At 41.1% G+C, this 17,116-nt stretch overlaps 1 protein-coding gene across 1 annotated transcript; it reads right to left on the minus strand.

Annotated features, from left to right (window-relative positions):
- Nucleotides 1–1,262: 1,262 nt before the first annotated feature.
- On the minus strand, nucleotides 1,263–12,699 carry LOC139467035 (uncharacterized). Its single transcript, XM_071248746.1, has 3 exons — nucleotides 12,579–12,699; nucleotides 4,874–5,089; nucleotides 1,263–2,736 (listed from the first exon to the last, which is right to left on the minus strand). Exons 2-3 carry the CDS (start codon nucleotides 5,080–5,082, stop codon nucleotides 2,175–2,177), a joined length of 771 nt encoding a protein of 256 aa, XP_071104847.1. The 5' UTR covers nucleotides 5,083–5,089; nucleotides 12,579–12,699; the 3' UTR covers nucleotides 1,263–2,174.
- Nucleotides 12,700–17,116: the final 4,417 nt, after the last annotated feature.

Genomic DNA, 17,116 nt, shown 5'->3' on the forward strand with positions numbered 1-17,116 from the left:
TAGGGTAAGGGCTATGGTAGGGACTGATGGGGTCATAGTAGGGGCCAAGGTAAGGTGGGAACTAGGTTTTGGTCAAGGGCACAGAACCTAGGGTAAGGGCTATGGTAGGGACTGATGGGGTCATAGTAGGGGCCAAGGTAAGGTGGGAACTAGGTTTTGGTAAAGGGCACACAGAACCTAGGGTAAGGGCTATGGTAGGGACTGATGGGGTTAGAGTAGGGGCCAAGGTTAGGTGGGAACTAGGTTTTGGTCAAGGGCACACACAACCTAGGGTAAGGGCTGAGGTAGGGACTGATGGGGTCAGAGTAGGGGCCAAGGTAAGGTGGGTACTAGGTTTTGGTCAAGGGCACACACGACCTAGGGTAAGGGCTATGGTAGGGACTGATGGGGTCAGAGTAGGGGCCAAGGTAAGGTGGGTACTAGGTTTTGGTCAAGGGCACACAGAACCTAGGGTAAGGGCTGTGGTAGGGACTGATGGGGTCAGAGTAGGGGCCAAGGTAAGGTGGGAACTAGGTTTTGGTCAAGGGTACAAAGAACCTAGGGTAAGGTATATGGTAGGGACTGATGGGGTCAGAGTATGGGGCTATGATAAAATGCAAAATAGGTTTTGGTCAAGGTTTAGGGACTATGTTTGGGGACAGGATACGGTAGGGACTGGATTAGGAGCCAGAGAAGGTTCTGAGCTTAAACAGAAGTGAAAAGGGTTGGAGAAACGGCTGTCTACAGGCTAGGGTAAGTAAGTGATTAAGACAAAGTCAGATTTAAACAGAGGCTCATTGTCATAGAGATACATGTATACTATTTCCCCAACACCTTAATAAGAAACTGATGACAACTCTGGACGACCTATCTGGTGCCTTCACAATGACATGATCCTGGTCAAACTAAAATACCAATGCTTTGTGTTTTTTCTAGGGGCCTGACCATTTGATTTGCTATTCTGATTTAATTTTCTAAAATTGAAAACAAATAATTTGTTCGTTTTTTTCCAAACAAATAAATTGTTCGTTGGACATGTTGAATGTCCTCGGACTAAAATCCCAGCTCCGCTCTCAGAATCGTACATGGAAGATCATGCGGACTTCCCAGTTCTATGGATGTAACTGACACAAGTGATTTCGATCCTGAAGAATCAGTTATCTTGAAACCTATGGGTCAGGGACAGTGGCCAAATATTAAAAATGCCAGGATGGAATGCAACATGTACTTTATTAATAATGCAGATATATGTAAAAGCATTACATGAATATATGTATGTTTGATTCTGAACAAAAATGTTTACAAGCTGGCGTTGAAACCACTACAAAATATAGTCCGCTAAATGAACAAATGCTAAATGTAAGATGCTCGGAGAAACAGCTACTCTAACTAAATGTAGATGTAATCAGAGATAGTATTCTCTGTATATGGTTTAATTAATCACTTTCACTCAGCAGTTTGTATATCTAGGGACTAAAGCATTCCAGTTTTAAAGTTTTATATTGGATAAATCAATGTACTATTTCACAATTCTATTATGATACATACCCGGGACACACTCGCTGCCAAAGTTGTGTTTGCACGTTAGTGTAATTTGACTGGATTTGACTCCGATCTGACTTAAAATAAAGCTATTTCAGGTGAAGTGAGTTGAAATGTGGTTTAACGTCGCGTCCAAATTATAGCACTTATCTAGCGACGTACGCGCACGTGAATGTGGGAAGTTGTCCTGGTATAGATACCGTAGTAGAATAGATGTATAGTCGGATCCATGTATAAAACTGAAATAATCACAGATAGGCTTTTGTGACATTTTATGAAAGTAACTAGTCATCCATTACCCAAAACCATTCTTTAGGGATATAAAACCACAGAAGTCATTTGAGTGTTTGCGAAAGTCCTACTGAATTATACGTGTACAAATGATCACGTCTCAATCTACACTGATATCTTTAAGTGGTCTGGGACGCGAACACGGAATTCGACCACAACACAGTGGACAGGACGCATTCAATACATTCATCAAATATTACCTCAAACCTTCATATGCTTGTCGTAGTCATGGAGATGTTTAATCCACAAGCCCACAAGTTGATGTTGTTGTCCCCCAAACCTGTTGTGGTCATGATCACACAAATACCCACTCTTCATCACACAAATACACCACTCTTCATCACACAAATATGAAAAAAGAATCATCTTTCTTCCTCCTTCAGCTCTTCTTCGTGAAGCTGCACGTGCTGTTCAACTCCAAACCGAAACTTACAGTTACCAGAGAGGTCAAATGTGACTAATCTTTTCTCTATCACAAACCCTTTTCTCTCGTTTTCTCGCTTCATTATGTCCGCAAAGTCTCCTTCAATCGATTGAACAAAACAGTTATTTTCTCTCAGATTTGTCACAACGACCAAAACACGACCTTTGATCTTGACCTGCATCTTGAAGGACGCATTGAACTCTTGTTCCTTGACCACCAGCTCGGCAATGGTCCTGTGTTTAGGCGGGACTTTGATACTGCTGTTGATGGACCATGTCATGGCCTCCTCCTTGGTGTTCTCCTCGGCCGTCTCCATGTTCACCTCGCGACCAAATCCCGCTGTGGCAGAAGCGACCTCTTCCGGCAAGCCCAGTTTGACCTCGAGGTGAAATCCTTTGGTGAATCCTTTAGATACCTCGGTAGTGCAGCAGGACAGGGTGGTGCGCTCGGTGTGGAAGGAATGTTCCTGTTCATGTGCTGTCCAGTTCTCGTACTTGGACCTGTAATGTTAGGGAGGTTGTGTACATGTTGCGATAGAGGGGGTATTTAGGGATTAAAATGTTGGAGTGACTCACTTTTCTGTAAAATCTTTGATTGGAAATTTGAATTATTTGATAAATATTACTTAGAAGTTGACGGCTGACAAAGTAGACACAATTTTTGGATAACAACTTCTTTAAATAATGTAAAGGCGACGTTTATCTACAGATCCTTATACCGTAGTCAAGCAGGGCCTTTACAGTAAATACAGAAGTTGCCTTCTATGGAAATTAGAAGTTGGTAGAACACGAAGACAAGACAATTTCATGGGTAACAATCTCTCGTAACGTTTTACGGCTCGTTCTTGTCCACCCGGTTAAGAGTAAAGTGATTGAGTGAGTTGGTTTTAACGCCGCTTTTAACAGTATTCCAGTTATATCGCGGCGTGTCAGCTTAATGTGGGAGGAAAGCCCGAAGTGATGCAGGTCTCAGACGTTTACCACTTCGATGACACCCACGAGCACGGGTATGGTGCTGACAAACCTAGAAACATAATCAGGTCGAACCGGGATTCGAACCCACAATCATAGGTTTCTGGCGTACCCAAGGGACGCAACTCTGCACAGCGAATCGCGGCGTCTTAGACGACTGGGGCACCCGTGCCCCCTTAAGAGTAAAGAATAAGCCCCGGAATGACGTTTGAAACTGAAGAAGTTGTCTGAAAACTGAAAACTAGTCAGATGGGTGGAGCTCATTGATTGAACTATAAAAATGATAAGGTGGCACTTAACATATAATATCAAATCAGTGCATACCTAGGAACATATATTTAAGATGTGTATTTACTTAATCCTAGGTAAATACATATAGCACAACAATTTCTGTATAAAGGAGACGATACCCCTGAAGCTCAGGGGTAGAGTAGGTCTTCAGCAACCCATGTTTGTCGTGAGAAGCGACTAACGGGATCGGGTGGTCAGGCTCGCTCACTTGGTTAGTGCGTGACATCGTATCCAAATTGCGTGGATCGATGCTCATGACATCAATCACTGGATTGTATGGTCCAGATTCGATTATTTACACACCGTCATTTACTCCGTCATATAGCTGGAATATTGCTGAGTGCGGCGTTAAACAACAAACAAACAAACAAAGAAGACGTAAACAAGGTCCACCTCAACACCTAACATATGAATCCATTCGTGGAAAGTATCTCAAGTCAAATAAGATACATGACTCGACAGTTTATATGAATGATCATCATACATTTGTAAAAGTGTCAGTTGTCCTTGTATATAACAGAGCAGGTGTGATAATTCTCAAACATGGACAGTAATGCCGGTTCTAGTCATTCAGGTACAATGGACGTCACTAAAATAAATTTACAATTTACTACAAATATCGACTCAACCCTACCTCTCTTACCTATACTTCTTTACGACCTTACTTTATACATAAGTTGTTAATTCTAATCCGATACCAGCAATACATTCACCGGCATTACACATGTTTAGGCTACAGCCTTCGTTTATGAATTACTGGATATGTTTCTTTAAACACAAGAAAGACAAGTCGCTTCATAGGGAGTTTTAAAAATAGAATGAAATATAATTTAGGTGCTTACATCACAACAGACTTGCTCGAAGGGTAGTGTCCCATGCTGCCCGTCATTTATTGGCATTCCTTCACGATGTGGCCGTGTATATTTGTATTAACTTTAATTGATAGATTGAAACTAGAAAATATGATTGGAAATATGCGTTTTACGAAAATATATATTTAAGGATTGACTGTTTATTTTTTTCGATTCATTGAGGTGTGAATCGACAAACCGATGTGCAAACTGTATGAATACACGTGAGCAGAAAGGGTCAATTTATGTATTTAACATATAAATTGTTTCCCCTTTAAAACAAAATACGTTGAATAAATACATACATTATATCAACGGTAGTGAGTTAAGGTTGGGCCGGACCGGACCAACTTTACGTTTTGATCGTAACTTAAGGTTAACCTGAGGTAAGTTGTTTCGTGTAAGAGGACATCAGCTTTAACAAAAGTTTGAGGTTAAACTTACGACTTACGATCACCTTAGCGCTAATGTTGTTTTGTGGAACAGGGCCCAGATTGGGGCAGGATGATTTTTTGTTGACCTACCTGAAGACGATCTGACTGTTGGGCTTTTCCAGCGACACCCTGTCGGTGAACTCCGGCGTGGACGACACGAACCTCACCCTGTTCCAGTTGACCTCCAACTGCACGTCCTCGTATTTAAGCTTGGCGTGGTCCTTAGATCGGGTCTTCATGAAGGTCTCCCATCCCCAGATCTTCACCTTCTCCTCGATATCGATCATGTCGGACGGCATCCTGGAACTACGAGGAAGACGCGTGGTGAAGACGCGTTTATTGATATGAGTTATACATGCTTGCACTAAAATAACACAGTTATACATGCCAACACTAATATAACACAGTTATACATGCCACCACTAATATAACACAGTTATTCGTGTCAGCACTAATATAACACAGTTATACATGCCAGCACTGATATAACACAGTTATTCGTGTCAGCACTAATATAACACAGTGATACAAGCCAGCATTAATATAACACATTTATACATGCCGGCACTAATATAACACAGTAATTCGTGTCAGCACTAATATAACACAGTGATACAAGCCAGCATTAATATAACACAGTTATACATGCCGGCACTAATATAACACAGTTATACATGCCAGCACTAATATAACACAGTTATTCGTGTCAGCACTAATATAACACAGTTATACATGCCAGCACTAATATAACACAGTTATTCGTGCCAGCACTAATATAACACAGTTATACATGCCAGCACTAATATAACACAGTTATACAAGCCAGCATTAATATAACACAGTTATACATGCCAGCACTAATATAACACAGTTATACATGCCAGCACTAATATAACACAGTTATACATGGCAGCGCTAATATTACACAGTTATACGTGTCAGCACTAATATAACACAGTTATACATGCCAGCACTAATATAACACAGTTATACATGCGAGCACTAATATAACACAGTTATTCGTGTCAGCACTAATATAACACAGTTATTCGTGTCAGCACTAATATAACACAGTTATACATGCCAGCACTAATATAACACAGTTATACGTGTCAGCACTAATATAACACAGTTATACATGCCAGCACTAATATAACACAGTTATACATGCCAGCACTAATATAACACAGTTATTCGTGTCAGCACTAATATAACACAGTTATTCGTGCCAGCACTGATATAACACAGTTATACATGCCACCACTAATATAACACAGTTATTCGTGTCAGCACTAATATAACACAGTTATACATGCCACCACTAATATAACACAGTTATTCGTGTCAGCACTAATATAACACAGTTATACATGTCAGCACTAATATAACACAGTTATTCGTGTCAGCACTAATATAACACAGTTATACATGCCAGCACTAATATAACACAGTTATACATGCCAGCACTAATATAACACAGTTATACGTGTCAGCACTAATATAACACAGTTATACATGCCAGCACTAATATAACACAGTTATACATGCCAGCACTAATATAACACAGTTATTCGTGTCAGCACTAATATAACACAGTTATTCGTGCCAGCACTGATATAACACAGTTATACATGCCACCACTAATATAACACAGTTATTCGTGTCAGCACTAATATAACACAGTTATACATGCCACCACTAATATAACGCATTGCAGTTACACCACTGTTATTTATAGCACGTCAGTCAGTGACACACATTGGGACGGTGGACTCGAAAGTCGGTCCAATGTTAAAACCAAGGAACAGTTTTAGTAAAAAGGTCCTTCACAGGATGACGTAGCAGCACATCAAACAATGTAATAATAATGCTTAATCAGGAAGATCCGGGGTAGAATAGGTCTTCAGCAACCCATGCTTGACGTAAGATGCGACTGTGCTTGTAAGAGGCAACTAACGGGATCGGTTGGGCAGACGCGCTGACTTGTCTGATGTATGTCATCTTATCCCGGTCGCGTGGATCGATGCTCATGATGTCAATTACTGGATTGATTGGTGGCTCAGATTCAATTATTTACAGACCGCTGTCATATAGCTGGAATGTTGCTGAGTGCGGCGTTAAACAACGACAGAAAAAACTTAATCTGCAGAAAAACTACGCTAAAACCCGTGACAAAAGTTGAAAAGTTATAAGACACTGTCATTATACATATCTATATTCCATATAATACAATCTGTTTGCAAGTGTTGAAAGTTGGGTTCTCAAATGAAGGTCCTCGTGCATTGGCTTCGTTTAACTAGTTGTCATGACGATGTGTAAGACTCCACAACTGCTACCTCTTGAATGACACGTGACATCAACAACTTTTTATATAACTCTCTCTGTTAGGTAAGACTCGTGTATATTGATAAAGTTGAGAATTCTGCCAAACATTTTGCCTTATTATTCATCATCGAAAATATTGACACTTTGCGTCAAATTAGAAATAGTATGATAGCGAGATAGTGTTTTGTGAACACAAGGCATGGTCTAACTGTTCTACCCAAGTGCGAACTGGGTCAGGCACAGTGTCACGTGAGACACTGAACCAATCGGAAACTAGTTGGTCACCCGAAGCTTCGCGAGCGCGTTTTTCGTCTGTTCAGAGCACAGGTCATCTAATTTATGTAAGTAATATCGTTATTAACTTACTTGCATGTGTATATATCACATATATATCATCTCGCCCCTGAGACTAGAACGACTCACTTAGTGTTTGAACTGATAATGGTCTTTGTCGTCTGCTCGTTGGATTCAATAAACTTGTTTGTTGACTGTTAGAAAGGATTGGCAGTGTAGCAGAACTTATGTGAACATGTAAAAGGCATCTCACTATGCAGAATTGTCTCCCTTAATCACGCAAGGATCCGCTGAACATGGGTTCCAATTCCACATTGACCGCAGTAATAATCCTTCAGGCTTCTATTAATCTATTCAGGTGTACAGGAGCCATATAAAACGGATGGGTGCACTTGACCTACAACGTGCTGGGCGAATGCAATTAATTCGCGAACAAATTGCGTTTGTTTGTCGTGTAATGTTTCTTGAGTTAGTTATATAATATTTATACGGTTACGTGTTTCATATGCTGATCAAAGGATGGGCGCGCACCCCTGCACAAATATTTATTCATTTTCTGCAGATACTTTATGGAGAGGCCCATATACAATTTAAAAGACGTGTGAGCTTTCTTCGGTGTTGATTATAGCTTCATAACTACACACGATGTTTTATAGTGGCGCGTTTGCACATAGTGAATGCTTGTCTATTAACAAAACATGTCAAACAAACATGCAACTCTTTAATGCAATTCAAACATTGAAGTCGTGAAGCATCACATGTCATGTCGGTGCAAAGTAAACAAACATACAAGTACGCTGAAGGCTGCTTTCTCATGACACAGGCTATTAATGCATACCACTCATGCATGCGTCAATTTGCTTAAATTATGTAATGCATAATGAACTCAAATCAATTGCTATCCCTCTCTGTATGCTGCGATCGACATGGCTTGCCACGCGCCAGGTTGGCGGTGGCCGAGTGCGTTGAGTCGCCTGATTTTGACGAGACATTTGTCCATATTGCCCCGACACGTGTGCGGCTGTTTCTAATTAATCTATGAAGTTCTGCCAGTGGCGAACTAATTACAATCATCATCAATGGATTGGTTATTTCAACTCCTCGTCCCCTTCGCGCACATGCCTCAGAATATTGGACATCTCATTTATTAATGAGATGTAATGCGTTACCGGAGGATAAATTGGAATACCGTCATGGGAAACGAACCAACGCTGTAATGCTAATGAAATCATATTTTCAATTCAATGCGTATTGATCTGGTCTGTTTTTTTCTGTTAGTGACAATGTTGTTTCGGGGATTGTTTGGGGTTTTAGCATGTTTAGGTATTTCAGGATAAGAAGTAGTATGTACTACCACCACCACCACCACCACCACCACCACTACGACGACTACTACTACTACTACTACTACTACTAACACTACTACTAACACTACTACTAGCACTACTTATACTAACGGTACTACTACTACTACAAATCCCACGACCACAACAACTACCCCCATACCACTAGTAAAAGTACTACTACCACGACCACTACCACAACTACATCTACGTCTTTATCGAGGACTAATGCGCCTGATGCCATACATTCCTTGCGTGTAGTATATCATCATCTATTTTATGTATACCTTCGAAAAGACCCCTGTTAAAGTATTTCCGAGTAAGTCCTGAAAATGATCGGAATGTTATGAACTGTAGTAAGGTACAATTAACCCTCAGGGGATTCTACATACTTCTCACTCCTCGCTTCATCAGAAGGTGGACGTTTATGTCATAACATGAATATAAAACTAAGAAATGTTATTAATTATGGCTTAAAATGACTTGCGAAATCAATTACATGTACTGGGAAGATACGTCATGGAGATGAACGTGCGGGCGAGGTGGTGTCGCCACATTTAGGGTATAGGTGATACTTATATGAGATAGTGAAAAATAAAAATGTTTTCAATTGGCCAGTGCTATTTTTGATATCAAAACACTTAATTTCTGACACTATACTGTTTAAATACAGCGATGTACTATTCATATAGGTAGAGGTACGTCGGAATCTAAAAGCTGTTTCCAGTCAGTATATGCCAATCCCGGTGTCGACAAGGAGCTCTGCTTTGTCTGTTGATCTTGGACAATGCTCCGATGTCTTTCTTAAACTTGCAACCTGCAGACTGACCTCAGATAAGGTGCTTCATCGTTGTTCACCCAGAGTCTCAGCATAAATTGCAGGTATTCAACTGCATTAACCTAAGTTTTATTCATCAGATGTAGATATCGCTTAACTCTGTCAAATCACCTTTGAACGGGATGAAATAACGTATGTACCTGAACCCTCACTCGACGTACGTGTTACTGAGCTAATGAAACCCGTGTTTCACTGTATCAATGTCGACACGCCCTATGTGGTAGTGTGATATATGACACACAAGGACATTGGAACTACCATTGTCCGTGTTTCATTTCATATCAGTACACACACTCGGCTGGGGCGAGCAGGTCTACAAACTACAACTATAAATCTAATTTTGCCAACTGTCAACTGATGTCGGTGCAAGTGATAACAGTGCATTGAAGCGGAGTATATTGCTACACCTCCACCGGAATGTTCTGTCTGTGGGTCCGTGCACTGTCACTTTCTGGCCCGGAATGAGGATATGTAACCGGAGGTTAGGTAGACATGTGTATAGGCTCATTCAGAACGTGGGAACTTATACACTTCAGCAACAATTGAGATATGCTATTTAGGTATTCTCATAGAAGTATCCCTTTCCTTTTCATATAATTGTCACGGGTGGGATATTGTAGCAATGTCCTCAATGGCGAATCAGTTTCACATGACGTACGTATATTGGACAGTACAGGTGTATTTGTGTTCGCCATTTAATGGTGTACATTAAACTATACGATTAGTATTTCCTCACGCCGTTACATAATCTATACCTTTGTTAAAAGCAATGGCAGTCTCATATTTGACTGTACCGAGTTTTAAGTAACTTGAGACCTTGTTACAGCTGTATTTGATACTCCCACTGTCCCCCTGACGGTTAGCGCTAATGAACCTCGACTTGGTGAGGGTGGTGTTGTGCTGGACAGTTGTGGCGGGACACGGAGTGATACAGATCTGTCGGTATCTGCAGCGCATCAATGTTTCATTATTAGTCATCCATGGGCTTATAAAGCCGGACCGGTTCTCGAGTGGAAGCGTGATTGTACGACCATGTCACTCTCACGTTAAAGTAGGATTTCATCCATAATCTTTTCATCGCAATTTTAGATTTTACTCGAACGCGAACCGAAGCGACAAATTCTTGGAGGTTAATCGAAGATAATGGAGACATTATCTACGCAGCCTAGCGTGAAGCGATAACTCAGCGAGCAGTGCTCAGTTCCAGTGTTGTTGAACCGGTGTTGGGCTGACACACGTCTTGAGCAAAGTAACTGATAAATGTTATACCAGTGTGAAATACCTGCCAACACAAAACTGACGAAATGATACTTCAAATTTAGTTCCCGTTACATGTTATATGCGAGAGAAAATGAAGACTACACGCACGCAAACCCGTTACTTTTATAGAACGTTTATTTAAGGTACATGGTCATCAACATTACGTAAGTATAAAGTGAAACAAATGTAGGATTAATTGAACGACCCTGAACAGTGATAGCTGCTGAGTTTTGTCAGTGACCCAGCATTTCCTGCGATGAGATGTCCACAGATGAGACAATAGAAGTGGGTCGATGCGTGTAGTCCTGACAACAACATGCATAAGTGTGTAGGATTTTGCGGGATATTAAACCAGTGTGGCGATTTGCACAGGAGGTGGAGGAAGGAAACCCGGCCTTGTGATAAATAATCCTGCTGACAGCGATAACGCCCGGCGTGGGACACACGTCAGGCCTCGGACAGCGACTAACGCTGTCCGAACATACTTACATACGATTTACTGCCGATACTTAAAACACAGTTTTCTAGAGAAAGTCCCGAATTAGGAGATAAGCCGGTTAGTTCTGACGATAAATAGCTACTTTCTGAAATGGCTTTGAAAAGAGCTACCCACTGTATAATGCATGCGTCTTTGCCAAACATTAGGTATACAATATAATTATACATGCGTCCTTGCATTACAGCTGTTGTTTGAACACTGAAATCATGAATGTTTTTTTCATACACGTTAGCAATGAATAATCGATAAATAATTTTAACGGTATATGAATAATTATGTTTATGATAATTTCATGGCCGGAATTTATGAAAGTTAGACCTATAAAACTTAGGCCGCCCTCCCCCTACACGCATACTTTCGCTAAGGTCTGAGCGCTGCCAAACGTGTGCGCAAGTCATCATGGCGGCTTCAGTGACAAGATAGCAAAGGTTGGAGGATGCTTCGAGTAGGGATTGCTTACAGCTGAAATCATCGGATTTCTTTATTTTATCTGATGGAAAGTGCCCAGCTGTTAGCCCTCGACGTTGATTCTGAATTTAGAACGGAGAGATCAAATCTCGTTTCCTTCCTTATATCGCAAAGATAGAGACAGATGCGCTCCAACTATAACTCATGAATGAATTTCCATTACGCCATGTGGGTGTAACACATGACAGAGCAATCTCTCCCGGGTTTTGCAAGAATTTATCAAGTGAGGCAATAAAATTGGAATTCTATCAAATCATGACACCCAATTTGTTATTTTACGTGGATATCCCTTTAATACCGAAAGCTTGCCAAATGCCCCATCCCCTTCATGTTCAACCAGAGTCGCGTTTTAAACCCGAGAACGTATGTCAAAGGTTCCTTTGTGTCTCTCTAAATAGTGATAGGTATAGGTAAATAAATGTCACGTGAATATGTGGCTGGAAACGCCCTGGGACCCCATTGTCGGCAGCCATGTTTCAATATAAACCCCTTAAAGAGGATGGCATAAAATGCCATGAAACGGCTTTTACATATATATTTCGTTGCATAAACAGTTTCCTGTCATGATTTTCCTATTCTGATTGCTGATAAACATCCGTCTGTAGCGGATTTAGCTAACACAATTCGACCCTGCTGTGGACTGGGAAATAATATTCAGAAATGTCAGTCAGCGTTTTCACCCAGGAAAAAATCTCAGATCAAGGCTGTTTGAAGCCCTTTCACGCGTAACAAATCTAAAACTATCATAAAAAGAGTGGATGTACTCACCTAAAGTATAATTTATCCGAAAACTCCACACAAAACAAAGTTCAGAGAAAAATCCTTGATGTGAATAACAGCTTCACTGTATGAGTCGCTCGTCCTCTGTCAGACGCTGATCGACATGCTAGACGCCTATTGGTTGTAACAGTCACGTGGTGCACTGTATATTCTTGCAGCTGGCGCGAACCTTAAATTCCAATATTGGCTGATTAACATTCAAGACAGTATTCCTAATCAGCCAGAGACGCAACCACTGCAACCAATTCCACTGATGACGATTGTGATGGTTTGTTAGTCGCTTTAATCTCGCGTCTCGATAACATGCCCTTGGGGACACGGCAAATGGACGCAGTAATTACTGCAAGTTTCACGTCGCACGGTTAAATCAAGATTCTGTTGAACACATCATTAACCAAGCACTGATTTGGAGTACATGTCGTGTGCATGCATACATGTTATACAGAATCCAGATTAATCTTTAGACTACCGCATCATATACTGCTTCGGTGACGTCCGGGCTATTGCATTGTGTTATATAGTACAATGGAGTTAGCCGAACCAGGAAAGTGTACACGAACGTTATATTGGTCACATGTCACGGCACTATCTGCCTCCACCTTCCTCGTTGTTACGTCGAATACAGGAAAGATACGGTATCGTGTAACATTACAAAGGGTATCTAAAGACGGGAGAAATATCCCTGTGGAGAAGATATCAAGCCGTAATCCAAGTGGATAGTCTCAGGTCTGGAGTCAACTGCAATTGTTTTTAACATGGCATTGTACGACTACACATGATCGGTTAATTATGTAATGGCAATGTGGAAGTGCACTGCTAAGTAATCTATGGGACATGCAGATAGGAATAAGGGATTACCAAATACTGGTATATATATGTACATGTAGTGCACATACAGGGTTTAACAAGTACCCGTATATATATGTACATGTAGTGCACATACAGGGTTTAACGAGTACCCGTATATATATGTACATGTAGTGCACATACAGGGTTTAACGAGTACCCGTATATATATGTACATGTAGTGCACATACGGGGTTTAACGAGTACCCGTAGATCTATGTACATGTAGATGCACATACGGGGTTTAACGAGTACCCGTATATCTATGTACATGTAGATGCACATACGGGGTTTAACGAGTACCCGTAGATCTATGTACATGTAGTGCACATACAGGGTTTAACAAGTACCCGTATATATATGTACATGTAGATGCACATACGGGGTTTAACGAGTACCCGTAGATCTATGTACATGTAGTGCACATACGGGGTTTAACGAGTACCCGTATATATATGTACATGTAGATGCACATACGGGGTTTAACGAGTACCCGTAGATCTATGTACATGTAGTGCACATACAGGGTTTAACAAGTACCCGTATATATATGTACATGTAGATGCACATACGGGGTTTAACGAGTACCCGTAGATCTATGTACATGTAGATGCACATACGGGGTTTAACGAGTACCCGTAGATCTATGTACATGTAGTGCACATACAGGGTTTAACAAGTACCCGTATATATATGTACATGTAGATGCACATACGGGGTTTAACGAGTACCCGTAGATCTATGTACATGTAGATGCACATACGGGGTTTAACGAGTACCCGTAGATCTATGTACATGTAGATGCACATACAGGGTTTAACGAGTACCCGTAGATCTATGTACATGTAGATGCACATACGGGGTTTAACGAGTACCCGTAGATCTATGTACATGTAGATGCACATACGGGGTTTAACGAGTACCCGTAGATCTATGTACATGTAGATGCACATACAGGGTTTAACGAGTACCCGTAGATCTATGTACATGTAGATGCACATACAGGGTTTAACGAGTACCCGTAGATCTATGTACATGTAGATGCACATACGGGGTTTAACGAGTACCCGTAGATCTATGTACATGTAGATGCACATACAGGGTTTAACGAGTACCCGTAGATCTATGTACATGTAGATGCACATACAGGGTTTAACGAGTACCCGTAGATCTATGTACATGTAGATGCACATACGGGGTTTAACAAGTACCCGTATATATATGTACATGTAGTGCACATACGGGGTTTAACGAGTACCCGTAGATCTATGTACATGTAGATGCACATACGGGGTTTAACGAGTACCCGTATATCTATGTACATGTAGATGCACATACGGGGTTTAACGAGTACCCGTAGATCTATGTACATGTAGTGCACATACAGGGTTTAACAAGTACCCGTATATATATGTACATGTAGATGCACATACGGGGTTTAACGAGTACCCGTAGATCTATGTACATGTAGTGCACATACGGGGTTTAACGAGTACCCGTATATATATGTACATGTAGATGCACATACGGGGTTTAACGAGTACCCGTAGATCTATGTACATGTAGTGCACATACAGGGTTTAACAAGTACCCGTATATATATGTACATGTAGATGCACATACGGGGTTTAACGAGTACCCGTAGATCTATGTACATGTAGATGCACATACGGGGTTTAACGAGTACCCGTAGATCTATGTACATGTAGTGCACATACAGGGTTTAACAAGTACCCGTATATATATGTACATGTAGATGCACATACGGGGTTTAACGAGTACCCGTAGATCTATGTACATGTAGATGCACATACGGGGTTTAACGAGTACCCGTAGATCTATGTACATGTAGATGCACATACAGGGTTTAACGAGTACCCGTAGATCTATGTACATGTAGATGCACATACGGGGTTTAACGAGTACCCGTAGATCTATGTACATGTAGATGCACATACGGGGTTTAACGAGTACCCGTAGATCTATGTACATGTAGATGCACATACAGGGTTTAACGAGTACCCGTAGATCTATGTACATGTAGATGCACATACAGGGTTTAACGAGTACCCGTAGATCTATGTACATGTAGATGCACATACGGGGTTTAACGAGTACCCGTAGATCTATGTACATGTAGATGCACATACAGGGTTTAACGAGTACCCGTAGATCTATGTACATGTAGATGCACATACAGGGTTTAACGAGTACCCGTAGATCTATGTACATGTAGATGCACATACGGGGTTTAACGAGTACCCGTAGATCTATGTACATGTAGATGCACATACGGGGTTTAACGAGTACCCGTAGATCTATGTACATGTAGATGCACATACAGGGTTTAACGAGTACCCGTAGATCTATGTACATGTAGATGCACATACGGGGTTTAACGAGTACCCGTAGATCTATGTACATGTAGATGCACATACGGGGTTTAACAAATACTCGTAGATCTATGTACATGTAGATGCACATACAGGGTTTAACGAGTACCCGTAGATCTATGTACATGTAGATGCACATACGGGGTTTAACGAGTACCCGTAGATCTATGTACATGTAGATGCACATACAGGGTTTAACGAGTACCCGTAGATCTATGTACATGTAGATGCACATACGGGGTTTAACGAGTACCCGTAGATCTATGTACATGTAGATGCACATACGGGGTTTAACGAGTACCCGTAGATCTATGTACATGTAGATGCACATACGGGGTTTAACGAGTACCCGTAGATCTATGTACATGTAGATGCACATACGGGGTTTAACAAGTACCCGTAGATCTATGTACATGTAGATGCACATACGGGGTTTAACGAGTACCCGTAGATCTATGTACATGTACATGCACATACGGGGTTTAACAAGTACCCGTAGATCTATGTACATGTAGATGCACATACGGGGTTTAACGAGTACCCGTAGATCTATGTACATGTAGATGCACATACGGGGTTTAACGAGTACCCGTAGATCTATGTACATGTAGATGCACATACGGGGTTTAACGAGTACCCGTAGATCTATGTACATGTAGATGCACATACGGGGTTTAACAAGTACCCGTAGATCTATGTACATGTAGATGCACATACGGGGTTTAACGAGTACCCGTAGATCTATGTACATGTAGATGCACATACGGGGTTTAACAAGTACCCGTAGATCTATGTACATGTAGATGCACATACGGGGTTTAACGAGTACCCGTAGATCTATGTACATGTAGATGCACATACGGGGTTTAACAAGTACCCGTAGATCTATGTACATGTAGATGCACATACGGGGTTTAACGAGTACCCGTAGATCTATGTACATGTAGATGCACATACGGGGTTTAACGAGTACTCGTAGATCTATGTACATGTAGATGCACATACGGGGTTTAACGAGTACCCGTAGATCTATGTACATGTAGTGCACATACGGGGTTTAACAAGTACCCGTAGATCTATGTACATGTAGATGCACATAGGGGGTTTAACAAGTACCCGTAGATCTATGTACATGTAGATGCACATAGGGGGTTTAACAAGTACCCGTAGATCTATGTACATGTAGATGCACATAGGGGGTTTAACAAGTACCCGTAGATCTATGTACATGTAGATGCACATAGGGGGTTTAACAAGTACCCGTAGATCTATGTACATGTAGTGCAC

Source organism: Haliotis cracherodii, unplaced genomic scaffold, assembly GCF_022045235.1.
Source record: "Haliotis cracherodii isolate W230 unplaced genomic scaffold, xgHalCrac1.p SCAF_19, whole genome shotgun sequence".
Classification (NCBI taxonomy): domain Eukaryota; kingdom Metazoa; phylum Mollusca; class Gastropoda; order Lepetellida; family Haliotidae; genus Haliotis; species Haliotis cracherodii.